At 43.1% G+C, this 24433-nt stretch overlaps 1 protein-coding gene across 1 annotated transcript in view; it reads left to right on the forward strand.

The window, feature by feature from the left end:
• The first annotated feature begins 478 nt into the window (after positions 1-478).
• LOC137320498 (small conductance calcium-activated potassium channel protein 2-like) overlaps positions 479-24433 on the forward strand; it is a 147114-nt gene continuing 123159 nt past the window's right edge. Inside the window, exons 1-2 of the mRNA XM_067982189.1 lie at positions 479-1411; positions 1685-1780. Of these exons, the coding sequence (XP_067838290.1) occupies positions 479-1411; positions 1685-1780 (1029 nt within the window). The remainder of the gene's footprint in view (positions 1412-1684; positions 1781-24433) is intronic.

The following is a 24433-nucleotide window of genomic DNA, read 5'->3' on the forward strand; positions in this document are numbered from 1 at the left end:
TTCCTACAGTTAATTGATCCAGATCGTGTTGTCTTCTGCAGGAAATCGGTAATGTTGCCCGATGAAGAAAGGACGGGTTGAGAGTTGCAGTCGTTCACCAGACTCTTCTCCCATTTGGACTGTCATGAAGCCTTTGTTGTTGCTAGTGAGGATGATACATTTTCTGGACTCGGCCTGTATCGAAGTAATTTTGCAGAAAAATATTTTCCTGGATCTCTCCACAATCTGTAACAAATGAAAGTCACCAATGAAATATCTAAATATATATCTATTCTCTCTAACGAGCTATCATATTTAACTTTAGTGATCTATTTATTCAGGCTCAAAGTTCCCGATCAAGCCATTGCACTGAAGTCACCAGTTTGAATGAATAGGTGAAATGGGCACTTGCCTGGCAGAGGATTCACTGCAGCTTTAAAGATCCAAATCCAGCCAGGTCCCACAGGAGCGCGCGCTCCTTTCCCCTCCACGTTACGTCATGCCGATTGTTTTGGTCCGTCCGACCAATCGGACGCGCTGCCTGGATTCTACGGGAGCCGGAATAGGCCCTTGTGCACGCCAGGATTTCCCCATCCGTACCAGAACGCATTGCGCAGGGTGCACAGCCCGTCCCTGCGGCTTTAACGGTTCTGACATGGAAACCCCATTGCAGTTCCACGATTTTATCCAGGAGCAGCAGCATCACCACAACAACCACGAACAGCACCAGTACCAAGACGACCAGCAGGGCGAATGGATCAGATGCAACTGCCTGCATGCCACTGCTGCTGGGGATAGCCTGCTGCTCCACAATTCTTCCCCAGTCACTTTCAGGACCAATTCTCCCCTTTCCTCCTCCTCCTCCAGACAAGGCAGCCAACTGAACGTGAGCGAGTTCTCGCCTTCCTCCGCCAGTCATGCCAGCTCTTCTAGACAGTATCACCAATACCACCACCACCACCATCATCATCATCACTCCCGGCAGCCCAGCCCCACCAGCAATCGCAAGGAAAGCAATCCCTTCACCGAAATAGCCATGAGCAGCTGCAGGTACAACGGCGGCGTGATGCGGCCGCTCAGCAACCTGAGTTCGTCCAGGAGGAACCTACACGAACTGGACTCGGAATCGCAGCCTCTTCAGCCCATCTTCACCACTGTCACCCCGGAGATCGTGGTCTCCAAGCCGGAACAAAATAATTCCACAACGGTCGTTTCTTACGGTGGGAGCGGTAGTGCTGGGGAAGAAGGAAACGGTGGGAATAACAACAAATCGAACAAAAAGAAAAACCAGAACATTGGCTACAAGCTGGGACATAGAAGAGCTTTGTTTGAGAAAAGAAAACGATTGAGTGACTATGCCTTGATCTTTGGTATGTTTGGAATTGTAGTGATGGTCATTGAGACTGAACTTGCGTGGGGGGCTTATCAGAAGGTAAGCAAATACACAGTAACTGGCAGGTGTACTGACGATTTGGGTTTTTTTGGGTCCCAATTGTATTATGCAGTTGCCTTGACAGCAACTTGTAGTGCATTTGTGTATCTGCTTTGTGATTTCACTTTAGCAGTAACGAACATTTTTATTTTAACTTTACATTGTGGCATGCAAATTTCTATTATGAATATAACAGTTTCATACATTTGTTTTAAGTTTACTTTCCCCACTAATGTTCATCAAAACTCTAAATATGTTTCTTCTATATTGCAGGGGTCGCTATATTCATTAGCTCTAAAATGCCTTATTAGCCTTTCTACGGTTATTCTGCTTGGACTGATCATTGTATACCACGCGCGGGAAATTCAGGTAACTATATTTTTACTAAAAAATAACTTTTATCTGACATATACCTGACTCAGGTGGGGGGTTAGTAAGTGTATGGATTGATTGTGTGGGACAGCTGGTGATTTCAAAAATATTGTCAAAGGACACATCAGTACACTCAGATCCATAATCACGTCGGATTCATGAAGAAAAAAAGTCGAAGAGTTGGAAATGTGGGCGATGAGGAATTTATCAGTGGAAGTATTTCTATCTAGACGCAGACAAACGCTTATTTTTATTAACTAGTAATAACATTAAGAACGCTCGTACTTTGCTTTTTTGCTCTTTAGAAAACATTTTCAGTTGTTTCCAGCGGTTGCTACAACACAGCAGCGATATGTACAGTTTATATATAAATCCCAGGATGCCACTCGTTTAAAAAAGATTTTAAAGCATGTTTAAGTAAGAGTAAAGAAGCGGAAAATGTTGACATTGATTTCTGACTTCATTCGGATCGGGTCGGAGGTGGTGAAATTGTGCAAGCTTAGTACGCTGGTGTTTCTCAAAGCTTCCAATATTTCTAGTGCTAAAAAAAACAAAAAATAAACTATATTTGAAGCTAAGCAGTATCATATACATGTTGCAAAGACAGCTGTGATTCGACAAATAGAAGTTAAAAATTGGTATGTGCTGTATAAAACATCTACACGTTGCAGAATAATGCATTTATAGTTAACCAGTGTCCGATATTTGAACAAATTATGCCAAGAATGCACTCCATAATCCAATTATCCCAAATAATATGGTTCAAGCATCTTTCATTCATACTTCCCAGATATGCATATTTCAGGAAGTGTTGTAAAATAATTGAATTACAGCTATTGCAGCTACCGTGTTACTTTACTATTTTATTCTACAGGTAGGAATGTCTTTTCATATTAATAAATGGCAATTGTGTAACGGTACCTGTGATTACTTAAACAAACTAAGCAAAAATAGCTGTTCTGTTTACATGACGCTTAAATGATTCACAGAAGACTTTTTGTTCAAATAGTAAGATATTTTGGAATCATTTTTTCTAAACCTTTCAGAGATTTGTATAAATGTTGATAGGCAATGGTTTGTTTCCGATTGACAACGTTTTTATGATACAAGTACATTTTGTATGATGTGCAAGGAAGCAAATTGTTTGAACAACACATTTACACTTCCTCAAAGATGGTAGTTTGCTTCTAAACCGTTCCATCTTTCTGTTTGTGAAAAAGAGTACTGTTATGTATAATACGTTGATAGATATCACATAAAACAATACAGGATGCTAGACTTTGTTTCAGTACAGGTCATACTAAATACAATAATCTTTCTTTAACTTTGAACATGATACTATTTTCTAATGAAGAATCTCTATTTTAGTTGCATTTTATAAATTCAAAATCAACCATTCAGTAAACAGGTTTTACAAACAGGACCGTCTATATCTAGACTTCTGCATTAATGACTTCACGAAGTTGAGATTTTAAATAAAATTCCAACAGTGTGCCTTTACATTGGAACTGTCAGTGTAGGTTTATAAAATGTAAGGAGGATGAGCATTATAACTATAAATGACCTTTGATAATATTCAGAATATGAAGCAGAAAGTAAGTAATAGAAAGTGAGATTATCCGAGACAATGATATTGTTTATTTTGAGTTATTATTTAACAGATGTGTTGTTACGGATATATATGTTCAACTGTTAGGTTGCTTTGAGTAGACCTGACAACCAAATACATGCACTGACTTGGGAGGGGAAGGAGGTACTTAAAAGTGCAATAAATAATAAATTAAAATGAGGGTGAAAGGGGCGAGGGCAAATGCAGTTCACATTGGCACTGTCTTCAATCAAATTATTTGCTTTGTGGTTGTGGAATGATGCATGCTTCCATCGGAGTCCTTACTACTAAAGAAGTTAGATTTTTAAAAAAAGACGCGAATGAGAGCACCGGCTGTTGTGCTGGTAAGAGTGTGAGATGCGTTACTCTGTTTAATAAGTCAGCGTCAGACCAAGGCAACTGCAGAGGAATAAATAACAGGGGCCACTGAAGCCTTTGTGCTGTAATGGTTCAAATGACCAACTTACCATCAAATGCATTCACTAGTGATTATTATCATCAATATATGTCGTCGCCCACAGTGCGGGACGGCAACACCCACTGTGCCGCCTCGAGCGAAGGTTGAGTGGACCACGGGCGAGGTGGGCGGGGGCGCCCATCAAGATAGCAACATTACACGGTTTCTGCTGCGGGCAACCATCAATAAGTGTCCCTTAAGCGGCTCTAACCTGGGATTGTCTGGTAGGAGGGGAGTAAACACTAATATAAAGAGGTCTGACCAGAGATTAGCGTTCTCTAATTCCGCTCTCCCTCCCGGTGTTCGAGTCCAGTCCCACCTTGACCGAACCTGACCGGTATTGGTGGGAACTGCAGAAGGGACTTGTGTTCAGGGGATATCTCGGACAAGGGCTTTAGTGTTCCAGGAACTGAGAGGGGTGATTTAACTGGGGGATATGGTACTAGACTAGTAACACAGTGGCTGTGAATTCCAACTCCACCGTGGCAAGTTATCATATTTTTGAAGCATTCTGGGAAGCTGGACCTCCCTCTCACTGCCCCACCCCCTGTTATGTTATAGTTGGGACTGTTTTGCTTTTCTCCGTCTCTCTCTTCAAGTTGTGAAATTTAGTTTAAAAATATGATCATTTTTGGGCTAGCACCAGAAAATGACCATGAAAACTGCCGGATTGTCATAAAAACCCAACTTGTTCACTAATATCCGTTAGAGAAGGGAACCTGCTACACCCTGCCTGACCTGACCTACATGTGACTCCAGTCCCACATTATGTGGTTGACTCTTAATGCCCTCAAGGCAACTAAGGATGGGCAATAAACTCTGCCTTGTTAGTGTCGACTGCATCCCAAATCACAAAAAAAATGCAGTCCGCATTGGCTGGTGTTAGAACAGTCGGTGTAAATAGGTTCTCGGGACTTGGAGCTGCTGTCAGAATTAATAACATTCCCAGCCCAGCAGCTGGTAACTTCACCAAAAGAGCAGAAATGTGCTTTGACTCTCCCTGGAAGTAGATGGGCTCAGGTAACACAGCAGTCTACTTAGTTACTGAAATGAATCTCCTCCCCACAGGGTCTGGGCTGGGAAAAGATTAAATAAATTTCTCCTGCAAAGTCTTCCTAGCATTTTGAGATTGAAGTGGTTGTACCCTTTCTTGCACATTCCCAAGTCACACACTGCGGTCAGATTGTAGCTTGTCCAAGTCCGAGAACTCCAGCGGAAGGGACTTTGTCCCTGCAGCTTTGCCCATCTTTCAGGTAGGTTTATTTGCACTAAATTATAAATAACTGAAAAGCTTTTAAATGTGAATCTCTATCAGAGCCTCTTTCAAACATTCACATGTTATAATGATCAGGATTAATGTTAACAATTTTCAGTTCATTTCTGCTTTTAGTTTTGAACATTCATATTCAAACAATGGGCAATGTTCAGATTTTAAGGGATTGATTTGGAAGAGTTGATGGCTGTGGATGCAAGAAAGCTGAACTAATAGGGTCTTCACTTTCCACTCTTTGTGTTCACTCAACCTCATTATCCATTGGAGCTCAGTAGCTCCTCAGATGGTGCCCCAAGGAGACCATTTCCCTTGTGCTACATAGCAAAATCCTAAACGCTTTCTTTATAAATGCTGTTGCCATTTTGTTACACATAGCACACAAAGGAAATTTTCCGACAAACAGCATTCACTGTTTAAAATATTTTAAACAAATCAATAGAATGATAGAGATCAGTGAAAGTGGTTCAGAGTTAATCACAATTCATTGGAGGTTTTGAATTTAAAAGTGACATTCTCTTTAAGGTGAATTTTCTGATGGGTGAACTTTTGGTACCAGCATTTAAATACCAAATTGCTGGCACACAGGCTCTGACCTAATTTAAATTGCCTTAATCCTTCATGCTAAAAGATTGCTGAAAATTTCTCCTTTGTTTATAGTACAGATTCATCCTGAAGTTCAGCAACACTGAACTGTAAGGAATCTGAATTTTGCTTTGAGAATTGGTGCTGGGTATCATCCAGGTCCATCTCAAAGGGAGACCTGGCCAGTACTGATAGATATACATCTCAGTCTAAACTGGTGGTGGGCTGGCAACTGAAACTTCTCTCCTTTACCTTCCTGGTTCTTCCCAAAACCACCTGTTCTAACTGCTTTCATTAACTTCTCGGCTTAATGCTACATGGACATGCCTGCTTCATACAGACAAAGAACATCTGACCTTTGCTGCCTGCACATACATTTAATTTCTTTTTTTAAGAACACTTTTATTTAAAACAAGCCTATAGGTTTCTTTGTGCCTTCACAAATTTATCCCTTGAGTAGCTGAGCCATACACACCATAAAGGTCTCAGGTTAAATGCCCGGTCTGTGCTGAATTAGCTCATCTCAGTTGGGACAGTAGGAGTCCTACATTGGTCTCAGTCTCTCTGAATTAGAGATGGGAAAATTGGCCTTCATCTGACCATTGCACATGAAGATTGCACGTGAAGACCTGAGGGTGAAGATAAGATTATGGCCTGCTGTAATGTCTCTACCTCCCCATTTGAACAGCTTGTTGTCATTCACTGTCAGGGCTCACACGTGAATGGTGACCATTTGGGTGGGTACCAGATGGCACTGTGGAACTGTACTCAAGCCAGGAGCTGACAGCTTTAGCAGACAAAGCAATGGGAGAATATCGGTGTGCAGCTCCCCAACAGTGTAAATAGAACAACTTCACTCATGCTATCCTGGAATGGGGTATTGAGTCTGGATTGTGGCATTGAGTGTAGTAGCAGACATAGATTTCAAAGTGTCACAGACTATTGGATTTTACAGGTGTGAACATTAAATTTAGTTACAATGCTGCACGGACTAGAGAAAATCCAATAAAGGTTTGGGGTTACGTTTGATGTACCTGTATTAGGCCAGATTCCCCTTACGTCAGTTGAGATGTATCAATTGTGAGGGGAGCCACTGGTTGTGGGGATGCAGTTTGTAATTCACACTTGATCGGATTATTACAATGACTGCGTAGAATTGGACGGCAGTGCTTTCAGTGATATACTGTGCTTTCAAGTATATATCATGCAGTGTCGTCTTCCACAGGCATGAACAAATTTGTTTTTGAAATTAGGATTCTTTTATATTAGTGCGTGGGATAGCACTCGGTCATAGGGAGCGATTAATATCGATGTTTTTTCTTGTCCAGTTTTCTTTGCAACAGAAGCAACGTTAGTAACAACTGCAGAACAGTGTCTTTGCTACTTCCAAATACACGGGAGAGGAAGGCATCAGTCGCAGGATAAATACATTTCAGCATGTCCTTTTTGACTGAATTCTGAACGATCTGAAACATGATTTTTTTTTACACTTTCAGCTCATGTAATTGATGGGTAGTCAAAATAAGTAATTTGGGCGTATTGACATGGCAACATCAATAAATAAATTAAGATAGAATTATATATTTGGATATTACATTCATTATGAAATGGGGTATTGGAACGAGAAGAAACGGTGATACGTCATGCCAAACGGCTTGCTTTGACTCCTCGCTTTTCATTACTGGGTTCAAATCCTTTGAGTGTTGAAGACTGAGCCTCAAACCGATAACAATCACACCGCCCTCCATTGCTAAACGATTTTGCAGAACCAAAACTAATCACTCGCTATAGGACTGAGGACACTGGCGATTGAAGCCGTCCATATCCAATGGACACAACCGGTTGGTGAAAGATCACCGGCGAGGGGAACACGGCCAAAGTACTGGACAAGGTGCGACTGGAAGGTGATAGATGATTAAAGACTGAATTCTGATATTTCACGTCTCCCAGGACACTTTCCTTTTCATTCCAACTCGGCATAAAATTAACGGAGGCAATCAATACAAAACCAATTTAGACGGTGGGGAATCACACAACAAATAATCAGTTTGATTCGTGGGTCTCCACACAAATCCGAGCAACCCAACACCAAATGCAAAGGGCCTTGTGACCAGTGTTGTGGACGGAGGTCGAAATAAAAGACACGAATGCACTGCGGCTCCAACGATGCAAGTCTGGAAAATATCATCAATTGTTAAACTAGAAGAAATTATATCTGGAAAACCTTTGTTTAAAGTAGCGTGTAATTGCACTCTCAAATTTTATATATACATAATATGGAAAGGCGGTGAGCCATTCTCAATATTTTGGATGTTCAATATGCTCCGTCCGAATCTTGTCACCATGAGGATGATATGTAATCAGAATTCTGCTTTTTATTTACAAATATTCCTCGCTCAATGCTATGAATTTGGAGGCTCTTTGAAGCTGTCTGGGCGCATGCTTCATTCCACAGTGTGTGGGTGGAGGGAGCTGACGGCTGAAGGCTTGTTTTTTGTTCTGTTGCCAAACGAAAAAAAAGTCAAGTTTTTTCCCCTGAGGAAGCTATTTAGGTGCACAGAAGGTTGTCTGGCAATCTAAGTACTCTGATCTCATTATGAAATATTGCGGGAATATTATACTATTATACAGCAAACTGTCTGTAGTCTACATAAGTATTTGTCATTGGCTGCAGTTATACTGTGTTGTAGTCTGAAAGCAGTATCTACAGAATCGATTCGCATTGGACAACACCATACTTACCCTGCCTGACAGGAGTGGACTGCCCATCAGGAGAGAGTTCTGCACTCACATGCTCACGGGCAGGCACAGAGTTCTGCTTCCTACTTTTGAGAGCGCTGCCAGGAGTATCTGATTCTCTAAGCATTAAGAAAAACACTCTGCTCAATTTTCTGAAGTTTCCAGGAGGTCCAAAAGACCCCTTAAACATGTTTTTAAACCTGGTTTGACCCGCCCTGCAGCGCAGAAACAGGCCATTTGGCCCAACAGGTTCATGCCGATGTTTATGCTCCACATGAGCCTCCTCCCAAACAACTTCATCAAACAAGTGCCAGGCAATGACCATCTCCAACAAGAGAGAGTCTAACCACCTCCCCCTGACATTCAACGGCATTACCATCGCTGAATCCCCCACCCTCAACATCCTGGGGGTCACCATTGACCAGAAACTTAACTGGACCAGCCGCATAAATACTGTGGCTACCAGAGCAGGTCAAAGGTTGGGTATTCTGCAGCGAGTGACTCACCTGATTCCCTAAAGCCTTTCCACCCACCTACAAGGCATAAGTCAGGATTGTGATTGAATACTCTCCACTTGCCTGGATGAGTGCAGCTCCAACAACACTCAAGAAGCTCGACACCATCCAGGACAAAGCAGCCCGCTTGATTGGCACCCCATCCACCACCCTAAACATTCACTCCCTTCACCACTGGCGCACGTGGCTGGTGTGTACCATCCACAGGATGCACTGCAGCAACTTGCCAAAGCTTCTTCGACAGCACCTCCCAAACCCGCAACCTCTACCACCTAGAAGGACAAGGGCAGCAGACACATGGGAACAACACCTGCACGTTCCCCTCCAAGTCACACATCATCCCGACTTGGAAATATATCGCTGCTCCTTCATCGTCGCTGTGTCAAAATCCTGGAACTCCCTACCTAACAGCATTGTGGGAGAACCGTCACCACACGGACTGCAGCGATTCAAGAAGGCGGCTCACCACCGCCTTCTCAAGGGCAATTAGGGATGGGCAATAAATGCTGGCCTTTCCAGCAATGCCCACATCCCATGAACGAATAAAAAAAACCCCATCAACATATCCTTCTATTCCCTTCTCACTCACATGTTTATCTAGATTCCCCTTTAATGCTGGTCACCTCAGCTACTCCTTGTAGTAGCGAGTTCCACATTCTAACCACTCTCTGGGTAAAGAAGTTTCTCCTGATTTCCCTACTGGATTTATTAGTGACTATCTTATATTTATGGCCCCTAGTTCTGATCTCCCCAATAAGCAGAAACATCTTCTTTACATCTACCTATCAAACTCTTCCATAATCTTAAAGACCTCAATCAGGTCACCCCTCAGTCTTTTTTTCTAGAGAAAAGAGCCCCAGCTTGTTCAGTCTTTCCTGATAGGTATAATCTCTCCGTTCTGGTATCATCCTAGTAAATCTTTTTTGCACCTTCTCCAGTGCCTTCACGTCCGTTTTATAATATGGAGACCAGATTTGTTCACAGTACTCCAAGTGTGGTCTAACCAAGGTTCTATATAAGTTTAACATAACTTCTCTGCTTTTCAATTCTATCTCTCTAGAAATGAACCCTAGTACTTTGATTGCTTTTTTATGGCCTTATTAACTTGCGTCACTACTTTTAATGATTTATGTATCTGTACCCCCCCAGTTCCCTCTGCTCCGCTTCCCCATTTAGACTCTTTATTTTCCAAGGAGTATGTGACCTCCTTATTCTTCCTACCAAAATATACCACCTCACACTTAGCTATATTGAAAATCATTTATCAATTACACGCCCATTCTGCAAGTTTATTAATGTCTTCCTGTGTTTTGTTGCAGTCCTCCTCAGTACGAACTATATCCCCTAATTTGGTGTTGTCTGCAAATTTTGAAATTGTACTTCTGATTTCCGAGTCCAAATCGTTTATCTAAATGGTGAACAACAGTGGTCCCAGCACCGATCCTTGTGGAACATCACTTCCCACCTTTTGCCAGTCTGAGTAACTACCTTTAACCCCTACTTTCTTTTCTGTTTTGTAGCCAGCTTGCTATCCATTCTGTTACTTGTCCCCTGACTCCACATGCTCTGATCTTAGTCACGAGTCTACTATGCATTATTCAAACTCCAAATATATTACATCTACTTCATTACCCTTGTCTACCTTTCCTGTTTCTTCTTCAAAGAATTCAGTAAGGTTGGTCAAGCATGACTGTCCCTTTTGAAATCCATGGTGATGATTATATTTTCAGTTTCTAGATTTTTTAAATTACATTTTTGAGTAAGTATTCCATTATCTTTCCTACCATCAATGTAAAGCTAATTGGTCCATAGTTCCCTGGACTTGTTTCAACTCCCTTTTTAAATATAGGAATCACATTAGCTGTTCACCAGTCCTCTGGCACTATTCCCTTTTCTAATGAGATTTTATTTATATGTAATCGTGCCTTTGCTATCTCTTCCCGAATTTCTTTTAATATGCGCGGATGCAGTCCACCTGCACCTGGGGTTTTATACTCTCTAAGTTTGATTAGTTTATCAATTATCTCCCCTCTTTCTATCTTAAATGTATTTATATCTTTTTTGATCTCGTCTTCTAATGTCATGCCCACCATGTTAGTCTCTCTGGTAAATACTGAAACAAAGTAATTATTTAATATTTCTACCATTTCACTGTCATTACCTGTGAATTTATTGTGTGTATCCCTTAGTGGTCCTATCCCTATCCTGGTTTTCTTTTGTTATTTATGTGTCTGTAGAATACTTTACTATTTATTTTCATAGTCCTTGATAATTTAATTTTGTAATTTCTCTTTGCTTTCCTAATTGTTTTTTGACTACTTTCCTAACTGTTTCATATTCCCTTTTATCATCCACTCCTTTGTTGTCTATGTACTTAGTGTAGGCCTTTTTCTTCAGTTTCAATTTTGCCCTTATTTCTTCATTCATCCATGGTGTGTCATTACTAGCTAGTTTGTTCTTGCTATTTAGTGGGATATATTTCTCCTGGACTCTCTTGATCAGTGTTTTAAATGGTCCCCACTGCTGTTCTATTCCTTTATTTGTCAGTAAATTTTTCTGTTTTATTTTCCCTAGCTCCATTCACATCCCCTTAAAATCAGCTTTTTTATCCAATTTATTACTTTGGTCTTTGTCTTACTTACGTCCTTCTCAATCTTTATTTTAAACCTTATTATGTTGTGATCGCTATTGCCTAGATGTTCCCCAACGCTTATTTCTCTTAACTGTTCTGCTTCATTTCCCATTATTAGATCCAGCAGTGCTTCCTCTCTTGTTGGGCTTTTTACATGCTGGGTAAGAAAGAAGTCCTGCACACATTGTAAAAACTCCATTACCTGTACCCCATTATTTACCTCTTCTTGCCAGTTTATTTGGGGGTTGTTAAAATCTCCCATGATTATAACTCTATGTCCTTTATTCATTTCACATATTTGCTTACATATTTCTTCCTCCACCTCCTTTCCACTATTAGGTGGTCTGCAGTATACCCCTGTTAGTGTGGTCGATCCCTTCTTATCTTTTATTTCAATCCATATGGATTCTGTTTCTATCCTTCTGTTAATTAATATCCCTTTTTTTCTACTGCTGTTAGTACAACTACTCCATCCCCTTCCTTCCCTATCCTTTCTGATTGTTATAATCTGCAATATTTAATTGCCAGCCCTGTTCTTTATATAGCCATGTTTTTTTTTTATTCGTTCACGGGATGTGGGCGTCGCTGGCAAGGCCGGCATTTATTGCCCATCCCTAATTGCCCTTGAGAAGGTGGTGGTGAGCCGCCTTCTTGAACCGCTGCAGTCCGTGTGGTGACGGTTCTCCCACAGTGCTGTTAGGAAGGGAGTTCCAGGATTTTGACCCAGCGACAATGAAGGAATGGCGATTTATTTCCAAGTCGGGATGGTGTGTGACTTGGAGGGGAACGTGCAGGTGGTGTTGTTCCCATGCGCCTGCTGCCCTTGTCCTTCTAGGTGGTAGAGGTCGCGGGTTTGGGAGATGCTGTCGAAGAAGCCTTGGCGAGTTGCTGCAGTGCATCCTGTGGATGGTGCACACTGCAGCCACAGTGCGCCGGTGGTGAAGGGAGTGAATGTTTAGGGTGGTGGATGGGGTGCCAATCAAGCGGGCTGCTTTATCTTGGATGGTGTCGAGCTTCTTGAGTGTTGTTGGAGCTGCACTCATCCAGGCAAGTGGAGAGTATTCCATCACACTCCTGACTTGTGCCTTGTAGATGGTGGAAAGGCTTTGGGAAGTCAGGAGGTGAGTCACTCGCCGCAGAATACCCAGCCTCTGACCTGCTCTCGTAGCCACAGTATTTATATGGCTGGTCCAGTTAAGTTTCTGGTCAATGGTGACCCCCAGGATGTTGATGGTGGGGGATTCGGCGATGGTAATGCCGTTGAATGTCAAGGGGATGTGGTTAGATTCTCTCTTGTTGGAGATGGTCATTGCCTGGCACTTGTCTGGCGCGAATGTTACTTGCCACTTATCAGCCCAAGCCTGGATGTTGTCCAGGTCTTGCTGCATGCGGGCTCGGACTGCTTCATTATCTGAGGGGTTGCGAATGGAACTGAACACTGTGCAGTCATCAGCGAACATCCCGATTTCTGACCTTATGATGGAGGGAAGGTCATTGATGAAGCAGCTGAAGATGGTTGGGCCTAGGACACTGCCCTGAGGAACTCCTGCAGCAATGCCCTGGGGCTGAGATGCTTGGCCTCCAACAACCACTACCATCTTCCTTTGTGCTAGGTATGACTCCAGCCAGAGAGTTTTCCCCCTGATTCCCATTGACTTCAATTTTACTAGGGCTCCTTGGTGCCACACTCGGTCAAATGCTGCCTTGATGTCAAGGGCAGTCACTCTCACCTCACCTCTGGAATTCAGCTCTTTTGTCCATGTTTGGACCAAGGCTGTAATGAGGTCTGGAGCCGAGTGGTCCTGGCGGAACCCAAACTGAGCATCGGTGAGCAGGTTATTGGTGAGTAAGTGCCGCTTGATAGCACTGTCGACGACACCTTCCATCACTTTGCTGATGATTGAGAGTAGACTGATGGGGCGGTAATTGGCCGGATTGGATTTGTCCTGCTTTTTGTGGACAGGACATACCTGGGCAATTTTCCACATTGTCGGGTGGATGCCAGTGTTGTAGCTGTACTGGAACAGCTTGGCTAGAGGCACAGCTCGTTCTGGAGCACAAGTCTTCAGCACTACAGCTGGGATGTTGTCGGGGCCCATAGCCTTTGCTGTATCCAGTGCACTCAGCCGTTTCTTGATATCACGTGGAGTGAATCGAATTGGCCGAAGACTGGCTTCCGTGATGGTGGGGATATCGGGAGGAGGCTGAGATGGATTATCCACTCGGCACTTCTGGCTGAAGATGGTTGCAAACGCTTCAGCCTTGTCTTTTGCACTCACGTGCTGGACTCCGCCATCATTGAGAATGGGGATGTTTGCAGAGCCTCCTCCTCCCGTTAGTTGTTTAATTGTCCACCACCATTCACGACTGGATGTGGCAGGACTGCAGAGTTTTGATCTGATCCGTTGGTTGTGGAATCGCTTAGCTCTGTCTATAGCATGTTGCTTCCGCTGTTTCAGTCATTCCTACTATATCTGGTTCCTCACTACGGATTATTGCCTCCAGTTCCCCCGTTTTATTTTGGACACTGTGTACATTGCTGTACAGGCAGTTTAATTCATCTTTAATAGTTGTTCTTTTTACTTTATCTTGTCTTTAATAGTTGTTCCTTTTACTTTATTTTTAACAGTCCATTTATACTTCTGTTTTATATCTGTACTTGTTCTTTGACCGTTAATGTTATCTTTATTCCTTACCCTGGTCTGACCTTTACACTCATATCCTGTTTCTTTTATCTTTAGGCTTTTGCTATTGCTACCAGGTCTCTCCCCCATCTTGCTAGTTTAAAGCCTTATCCACCGCCTTATTTATCCTTACCGCTAGGACTCTGGTCCCATTCCAGTTCAGGTGGAGCCTGTCCCAATGGTACAGCTCTTTCCTGTCCCAGTACTAGTGCCAGTGTCCCTTGAAATGGATCCCCTCCTTCTCACACCACTCTTTCAGCCACACATTCACCTTTCTGATTTGCCTATTCCTATGCCAATTCGCACATGGCTTGGGTAATAATCCTGAGATTATCACTCGTAAGGTCCTCCTTTTTAATTTAGTTCCTAGCTTCTGATATTCCCTTAGCAGGACCTCCTCCTTGTCCTTCCTTATGTCTTTGGTGCCGACATGGACCATGACAACTGGATCCTCCACCTCCCTTTCCAAGTTCCTCTCCAGTTGCTCCGAGATGTCCTTTACCCTTACACCAGGTAGGCAATACACCCTCCTGGATTCTCGGTCACGTCTGCAGAGGACGCTATCTCTCCCCCTGATTATAGAATCCCCTATGACTTACTACCTTTCTGATCCTCCCTCCCCCCACCTCCGCCCCGGACTGTCTCATGCTCCTTGGTGCCATGGTTAGCATTTTGGGCATCCTCCCTGCAGCCTTCATCCTTATCCTCGCAAGTATCAAGTACCTCATACCTTTTGGAAAGGGCCGGTGTCTGTGGGACGTCCTTCTCTACCTCTCCTAAGTTCACACTATCTTGCTGACTAACAGTCACACTCTCCCCTTCCTGCACCTATGCTTTCCTCTGAGGTGTGACATTACTCTGGAGAAAACTATCTAGATATTGTCCTTCTCTCTTATGTGTTGGAGTGTCTCTAACTCGCACTCCAGCTCAGGACTCTTGAGCCAGAGTGTCTTAAGCCAGAGATATTTATTGCAGATGTGGCAATCCAGGACAGTCTCGCTGTCCACAAACTCCCACATATTATAGTCCTGATACACAGCCTGAACCAGTTGGTTTTTTACAACAATCCAATAGCTTCATGGTCACTTTTACGGATACCAGCTTTTTATTTCCAGATTTTTCTTAATTGAATTCAAATTCTCAAACTGCCATGGTGGGATTTGTTCTCCGGATTAATAGTCCAGGCCTTTGGAATATTAATCCAATAGCATAACCACTATGCTACTGTACCCAGTTGAATTATTGATCTCAGTTGCAACATTATGGGAAGTGCCAACTGGAGGATAAGCTTTTCCGTCCTGGTGAAGTGGGAGGGGGGAGGGAGGGGCTGAGCAGATACTGGAGGGAAAGTGATCGCTGGTTTGAGTGCTCTCTTCCAATTCCTAATAATCATATAAATGTTTGCTTTTATATAGTTCCTTGCGTCAAAATGCTTCATGCAATGAATTACTTTTGTAACAACACTTTTTACAGATGACTCAAACGATCCCTTTTCATTGTTTGCAATTCTATTGGAGCTAGAATCATTTGCAATCTTTCTCTTGCTTTGTCAGCTGGCTGCACATAATTGTTGGGGTCAATGAAGTTGTCTCAAAGTCAGGGAAAAATGTGCTCACAATGCTTCTTTCAATATATAGGTTCTTTCACATCCACTGTGGAGTTTTTGAACTCAGATTAATTTTCTATTTCTAGGCCTTAAATCCGTCTACAGATCAATTATAATTAAGTACCAAATTGGCATCATAATATTCCTGTGAATTAGTCTTTTTTTTTTAAAAATGTGCTACATTGATACTGGTCAGCCCACAGAAAGTGATGGTCTAACTGTGTATTCAATGTCGTGATGTGCACAAAAATGGTTAGTCTACTTAATGATGAGTCTGACCCCTTTCCTTTGGGCTGTTAGACTTGAGTTGGCAAGCAGATTTCAGTGTCTAGTTGACAGCGCAGACAATGACATCTAGTTACCAGTACAATGACTGAGTAACGCGGTGCATTTACAGGCACGTAAGAGTGACCATATCGTACCTGCACATATGAAGTGGCGCTCTTGAGTTTCAGATTAAACTGGAGCACCACTAATTCCAGGCAAGTACAGCCTGATTGGTGCAAGTGTGGTGGCATTCTTTAAGGCATCTCACTCATACCCTTGTCTGTTACAGCTATAACAAAAATATTAGAGCTCTCATAATTTTTACCTGCTATGTAACATGATGATCCTGGTGACAAAATGCTTTAACAATATCTGCACAGCAATCAATGTCCGCTCTCAGTATACGGAAACATCTGCTTTGATTGTTTATTTGAATAGATAAAAAGAAAAACAAATTAGTACTGGACTAGACATTACATATAAGATATTTGGAGGCATGAATTTCTCTTTAATGTAGTTTCATAATTGAGCATACTTTACACTTACACTGTTCGAAGAGGACCAGAATAATTAATTGCAGAATGAATTATCTTTACATTGGATAGTAAAATGGAAAAATTCAAAGTAACGGTAATAAAATTGTATTAAAACCACAATTCTACTTCTGAAATAGGCAGTGTATAAAGGATGTATTCATGAATCCATTATTCCTATTTATAAATTAGAAATGCTCTACATTTTATTTTAAAATGTTAACTGCATAAATTAATATTGCATTAGAGGTACAGAGACTGGTGTAGATTATTTTGTTGTGTTTATTGTAGTTTTGGACATTTTTAGTGTTGCAAAGAAAGAATGCTCCATTACTATCTATTTTAAGTTGGGAGTTCACAGTATTGGAAAACACATTTTGTATCAGGTTTAGATTCCATGAAAATGCTAATAAGTGTTAGACAGAACAGGCATCTAACCTTTAATGGGTTAAATTGGCAGCGGACTGCCATACTTTTTAGATTCAAAATATCTATTTGAATTTAAACTTTCCAACCAGTTTTTAATGTACCTAATACTCGGGTAAATTGTTATTGGCTATTCGCTGGTTTAAATGTACTTTTCACTCATTAAAATTTATTTCCTCTGATCCGACTAGCCTGACTCACTCTGAAGTGGTATTTTAGGTTTACCTTATCTATGCCATTTGATACTTTATATAACTCAATGAGCTGCTGCCTTTATCTTCTTGCTAGACTGCTGAGCTTAGGTTTATGTAATCTTCCCTCCAGGCTCATTCCCTTAACATTTGGGAATGATCCTTGTTGCTCTTTTTGCACTCTCTCCATTGCATTTATGTCCTTTTTGAAGTGTAGTGACCAAAGTTGTACACAGTACTTAAAACGTGATCTGATCAGTGCATTGTAAAGCTGCAACATCGGCCCTGATATTAGAGTGCAGGCGGGATGGCAGCGGAGGGTGAATGGACACATGGGTAACCTGCCCAATAAAAAATGTCCATTTCCCACGCGATCACGATTCAGTTGGTGCCACATAACGTGGCTTCCGGGTTTGCCATCCGAAAGCTGCGCAGCGGGCGGACTGGGCACCCACATCATAGGCCGTCAGCTGGAGGAGCTCTATTTAAAGAGCCATTGCTCCAATGACTTTTCCTGGAGCAAACACCCACACACCACAATGGAGCAGCACAGGGGCAAGGCTGCTCCAAGATTCAATGATGCCTCACTCCAGGTGCTACTGGATGGGGTGAGGAGGAGGAGGGATCTGTTTTACCCGGCAGACGGGAGGAAGTGGCCTGCCTCTGCCACCAAGAAGGCCTGGATCGAGGTGGCAGAGGAGGTCACCAGCAACAGCACCATCTCGCGCTCATGGATCCAGTGCAGGAAGCGCTTCAATGACCTAACTAGGTCAGCCACAGTGAGTACACTTATTGATTCTCCGACATTTCGTCTTCCACATCACTGCCCCCACTCCCCAACTCATTCTGCACTGCCAACACTACTCTATCCTCTATCACATCACTCCTCACACCCACCTAAGGCTGATCTTCAACTTACTTGCACTTCCTCAGCACTTCCTCACCTCCCCATTAGTCACCCCACCACTACCACTCAACTCAATCCTCATCCAATGTGAAGGCTCCGACTCATACTCACCATCTGACGCATCTCTTTCACGGTCAGCCTCAGTTAAAGCAATGCATTCATCGGTTGGCCACTTCACCATCACTCACTCACGTGTCTGTACTTTCTCCCCTTCTAGGAGAAGAGTGCGCATGGGAGAGGGCAAGGACCGGAGGGGGGCTGCAACAAATCGTCATCCTTATAGACGCGGAGCAGGAGGTGCTGGAGCTCAGCTGCACCCTCGAGTGCCTCTCCGTTGGGGACGGCGAGACTGGCACCCCACAAACATCTGGTGACACAACTTTAACATTCATCTCACACGATATGAATGGATGTTAACATGCCTTGCTGTCTTCAGCACCTCAATATGCTCATTGCAACATGACACATCTGTGATGATGCTTAATATAGCCTTCTGTTCTCTGACAGGGCCTTCAGCGACTGCTGTGACGGCTGAGGGCGATTCCTCAGAGGACCTGCCGGCCTCTGAGGGTGCACTGTCACATCTGAGCGAGCCAACCACCAGCGCAGATACTCACACCTTGGTGGATCCTAGTTAGTTGGTTGGCACCTGGTGAGTTACCACACATGTGAGCATGAGCAGACACTGGTGGCAGGGGCAGGTGCGGAGAGTCCGCGTTGGTGGGAGCACTCCTCTCCAGGCTCTGCTCAGCTGAACGCAGATGCGGAACACTGGGGGCCATCCTTTAAAATGAGAATGATCGAGGGACAGCAGCACATTTGCAAAGTACTGGAACAGGTGCCACGCACACTCTCCACAATAGCGCAGAGGATGGAGGAGTCCAATTCCTGCATGAGTGGAATGATGGCACAGGTACGGGAGGGAATCTCTGAGATACTGTCACAGGGACGTGAGCAACTCTCTGAGATAGTATCACAGGTAAGGGAGGGAATGTTTGTATTGAAGAGAAGGCTGGCCTCCATTGAGCTTCAAGCACGGCTCACAAATGAGTCCATTCAGGCCCTGACAACAGCTGTTCGGACTCAGGGTGAGCATCATTCTGCTGCCTTAAACAGACAGACAAAAACTTTACAACTGGGATTCCAAGACATCATTCATATCCTCCAAACTGTTCTCCAGCAGGGTGTTATGAGTGATGTCGGTCTGGTCCAGGAGAGGGATGATGGTGAAAGGGGACATGGAAGTGGGGACGCCACTCAAAGCACTCCCATGTCTCACCCGTTGCCCCCCTCTCAACCAGTACCCGCACTGCTGCCTCCTCTCCAGGTGGCTGAGTCTGTCCCTGCAAAGGTGCAGGTGGAGCAGTCTTTGGAGGGGCCCTCACAGGCACCGAAACCCAGAGGGCGTAGGCCCAAAGCATCTAAGCAGTCAGGGCATGAGCAAGAGCAACCTGCCACTACCTCTGCTGCAGCCACAGGGGATGCACCATGTAGAGGTAGTCAGAAGAGAAAGACAAAGGTTTTGTGAGCACGAAGGGTATAAACAAGGGTGTTTGACAGACTGTCATGTTTTTCATTTATATTTAGTTTGTTAAAGTGACATTAAATTTTATGCTTGTCACCACTGCTGCCACATCTTGCCCATTCTTGACTGGCTTTTGTGATAGGGCCCTTTCATGAGGTTCACCATGAACAGCGACACTTGATGCCACCCATTGGTTCACTTTACAATGGGTGTATGTGTGGTTGCAGGATTGTTTTGTGCAGGGAGGGGTGGGCGGCCTGGTGTGGGCACTGCTCTTTCCAGGTGGTCTGAGGACTGGACTGTTCACATTTTCTGATGTTAGGAGAACTGTTCAATATCAGTGACTCCCTGGCCTCACCAGCAGCCAGGTGAGCCGCTGCTCTGCCCATGGGTTCCTCCTCCTTCTCCCCCTCCTCCTCCATGCGGATGGGGCTGCCTCAAGCGGCACCTTTTGTTGCCCTCTGTGCTCTCGTGCAGGTGCCTGTGGCGCAGCACTGTGTTGTGGAGCTGCAAGTGGCAGACGTGCACGCCGTACCTGGCGAGGCTGGTGATATTGCTCATCCTCAGATGTGGTGAATGCAGCCATGGCGTCTCCCATCCTGACAGTGTGAGTTTGAGGGGGTCCGTAAAGTTGTTAAATATGTGTGAACAGAAGAACTGTGAGTAGAAAGTAAGAATTTTCAGTGAAAACACAAAGATCTCGCAGCCAAAAGTTTGTGTGAAAGAACAGAGTGCTCTGCAGCAAGAACTCACCGTTTCTCCACATCTGTCACACAAGCATTTCAATGTCCCACTGGCTGCTGGCTGAAACACATCTGGTAGAACATGGAGTGTTTCCCACAGCATGGGAAACATGCTGAGGATGTTTCAAAATCGGACCCCTGCCGTAATATGGACAAAATTAAGTACTTTGAGTATTTTAAGAATCTAAATAAGTGATTTAACTGTCAGCCTGCCGGCTTTAATTGCCGGTTGGACTTCCGCATTCGGGAGGCGCGCAGGCACCCAGACATGTCAATGGGGAAGTCTGCGGGTTGGAGCCGGGTTCCGAACCCGCTTGGGATTTCTGCACTTTTCGGAGCCCCCCCCGCCCCCAGCGTGCTGGCTACTTCACTGGAAAATCGAGCCCATAATCTCTGTAGACTTGTACTCCATTGCTCTGACTATGTAGTCCAGCACTCTACTTGCTCTTTTAGTACTGCCACCTAATATGCAATGTGTTTACATTTGCCCTTCCATATATATCTGTCCAACATGCTTCTACTGTATTCTGCCAGGCCTTTTTTTTTATAAGACAGTGCTTCAGGAAGCAAGTCTAAAATAGCTACAGCTTTTAGTCATTGATCTGAACAGATCAGATGACAAGGACATGGGTTTGTGCTCCATTATTTCATTAAAATGCACACTCCTTTATTAAGAGCTCAGATTGGATGTCTATGTGATTATGCTCATGGCTTTGATAACATATCTTGTCTTTCTTATAGTAATGGAAAAATCTTTATTCTCTTTTTTTCATTTCATAAAACTAATTGCATATTACATCAAGTTTGTTCATTTTGAATTAGAATGTAAATAAATAACTATTTGCCTCGGTGTATCCTGAAAACTAGTAACCATGAATAATCATGTGTATTTGAGTTTGTAATATGATATAAAAAACTTAATGTCACTTTTAAAAATATAAACATAAAAATGTGGATCAAAAGTCACATTGACATTCACATGATGCAGAAGTAATACATTTCTAATTATTAGTGATAGCTAAAAATTATTTGCAGCATGATACCTGGTTATAAAAAAAATTCTCAATTATTTAAGAGGAAACTGAAGAAGAAATATGTTAAAGGGTACAGAGAAAGTGCAGGGAAATAGGATTAGAGTAGATAGCTCTGATGTAGCATTGGCAATGGATAGGCATGATGGGCTGAATGCTCTCTTTCTGTGTTGAAATTTCTATGAATCCATCACATTAGTCAGAAACCTTTTTTTGAATGAGATTTGAAGTTGAGATTTCTCAGAGATTAATGTAGCAGAAGTACACCCCAATTTACCATGGTACTCAGCCTCTTGAGATGATCCTGTTTTATTCAGTAGACTGTATTCCATTAAATGTTAAAATCTACAAAAGACTCTCATATAAAAGCACTTTAAAGATCTACAATAGTTTGCATCTGCATGTGTAATGTGGTGCAGTGTTGTCCATGCCCATGTGTGTGTGCAAGTGAAACATTTGATCATAGAGAAAGCGAATTTTTATGCTTTTGTGGTAACTGAAAGTTGAACACTGCTTTTTGTTCATTTTGCGGTAGTTTTATTTGACCAGCTTATAACAGTATTTCAATGGATTTCATTAAAACAGCTAAGGCAATTGAAATTTAAAGATTTGTAAACAGCTATGCTGTTAATAAAATGAACTATTTTTCAAATTTAAAATAAATATATAATTTATAATACAGCTTCTTCCTCTCAGCACAACAGGAACTTTTAAAATAAAATTCTAGAACCTATGGAACAAATACAAAGGAATGTAATTTTTTTGTATATCCAATGCACATTGCAAAGTAAAGATTGATTTGATTGAAATCCGGTAAGAACACCCATTTCAATATAGTTTTAAAAGGATACTACTTCTTTAAACACATTGCATATTCTTTATTCACCAAAACCTTGCCACGTTGAATGGCCTGATTTTTTTTGTTTTGGCAAAAGGAGGATCTTACGTGACAACGTAAATAGGAACAATAAGATTGTAAAAGTTTCAGCAGTTTGTTCAGGGAAATATTATCTCTTTGGTTTCATCATTTGTACAGTTAAAATACATTTTACTTTCACAGAGGTTGACTGTGTTCAGGATTGATTGTCTTCTTATTGATTAAATGTTTTGAATCATTTAGGTGCATTGATTTTCTTTTTAAATGCCGTGGTGTTGAAATATTAAACATTTTACAATAATACTGGAGGCAGATGCTTTAAAAACAAAATAACATTTATGATCATACAAATATAAACCATTAAGTGTTATGTAACAGTAAATCTAGCACACAACCTCTGAGCTTTGTAACTGGTATTCATGAAATTGTTAAAATATTGCTTTAGACTGACACTTACGAGTTGGTTTTGCTCTTCAGTTGGGATATGGAAGTAGAAATAAATGTTGTATTTCCAAAACTGCCTCTTCTAAAAGGACTATTCTTCATATTTCCTTCCCAGAGGCATCTACACCACAAGTTCCCATACTGAGGTTGTATAGACCACTCGGGGCCAATATTGGACGTCACTGTGCTTCTGGCACAGAGGTTCAATTTAGGGGGCCAACCTCTCACGTCTGAGCAGCGTCAGAAACATGTCCGACGCCATATTTGTTTGGGCGCAAAAGAGGCATCCCTGGCGTCAGCCTAAAGCATTGTGGTAGGTACTCGCAGTTCACTGGACTAATTGAAATGTGGCCCGAGGCCCAATAATGATCGGGGCTCGGACCTACCTGTTCCAGCCTCGGGCCCTATCTGATCGTTCCCTGCACCTAGTTCGTGCCAGCCTAGCTGCACAAATGAATTTCTAACCCCGATTTCCTCTCTGAGTTTGCCCTCACTGCTGCATGCTTCCCTGGGGCCACAGCTTCTTTCAGAAGTTTTGCTGAACACATCATGATGTATGATCCAGATGTATCTATAAGAGTGCTATTCAGATTACAAAATATACAAATTAGTTTTTGTAACTGCACCGCCTGTTATAAAGCAAATGACAGAATTCTTTCCCCTCCTTTTCCAATATCCAGTGCACCAAATCTAGCTTCAAAAAATCAAACTGCTTATTTTATAACATTGACTTGCATTGACTATTTCTGGAATATCAGATGGCCTAAATAAGACGGGCTACCTTAACATCACAGTACTGAAATATTTAACGTAATATGGTTGTATAGGTGGTCAAAACTTGATACACAAGGGGCTCGATTTTAGCAGGCCTGCGGGTTTCTGGCGGGTTGGGTTTCGGGAGCGTGGTCAACACGCTCGGTGAAATTAGTGGGTTGCCCGCGCGATCGTAGCAGGCAACACACTAATAGGAATCAATTACCTGCTCCTCCGGGGTCCACGCTGCTGGTCTGCGCGTCGGGCGGGCTGCGCATGCGCAGTACGATCTGTCAGCTGGAGGCTCTCTAGTTAAAGGGGCAGTCCTCCACTGACAGATGCTGCAACCAATGGAACAAATTTCAGCATGGAGCAGCCCAGGGGGAAGGCTGCTCCCAGTTTAATGATGCCTCACCCCAGGTATCATCAGATGGGGTGAGGAGGAGGGCGAAGACAGAGATCTTCCACCCGGCGGGCGGGAGGAAGCGGCCAGCCTCTGCCACCAAGAAGGCCTGGCTCGAGGTGGCAGAGGGGGTCACCTGCGCAACCAACATATCGCCCACCTGCATACAGTGCAGGAGGCGCTGCAATGACCTAAGTAGGTCAGCCACAGTGAGAACACGAAGTCTTTCCCCTACACTCCATCTGCCACAACACTGCCCCAACCCCACATCTCCTTCGGCACCGCCAACACTACTCTGTCACATCACCCTTCATACCCACTCAAACCCCATCCTCATCTTACCTCCACCTACTCACCTCGCCAGTACTCATCCTGCCACTAACACGCGACCCAATCCTCATACAATCTCATGGCTCTATCCCATACTCACCCTCTCGTGCATCTCCCTCACGG

The sequence above is a fragment of the Heptranchias perlo genome, chromosome 4 (assembly GCF_035084215.1).
Source record: "Heptranchias perlo isolate sHepPer1 chromosome 4, sHepPer1.hap1, whole genome shotgun sequence".
In the NCBI taxonomy this organism is placed as follows: Eukaryota; Metazoa; Chordata; class Chondrichthyes; order Hexanchiformes; family Hexanchidae; genus Heptranchias; species Heptranchias perlo.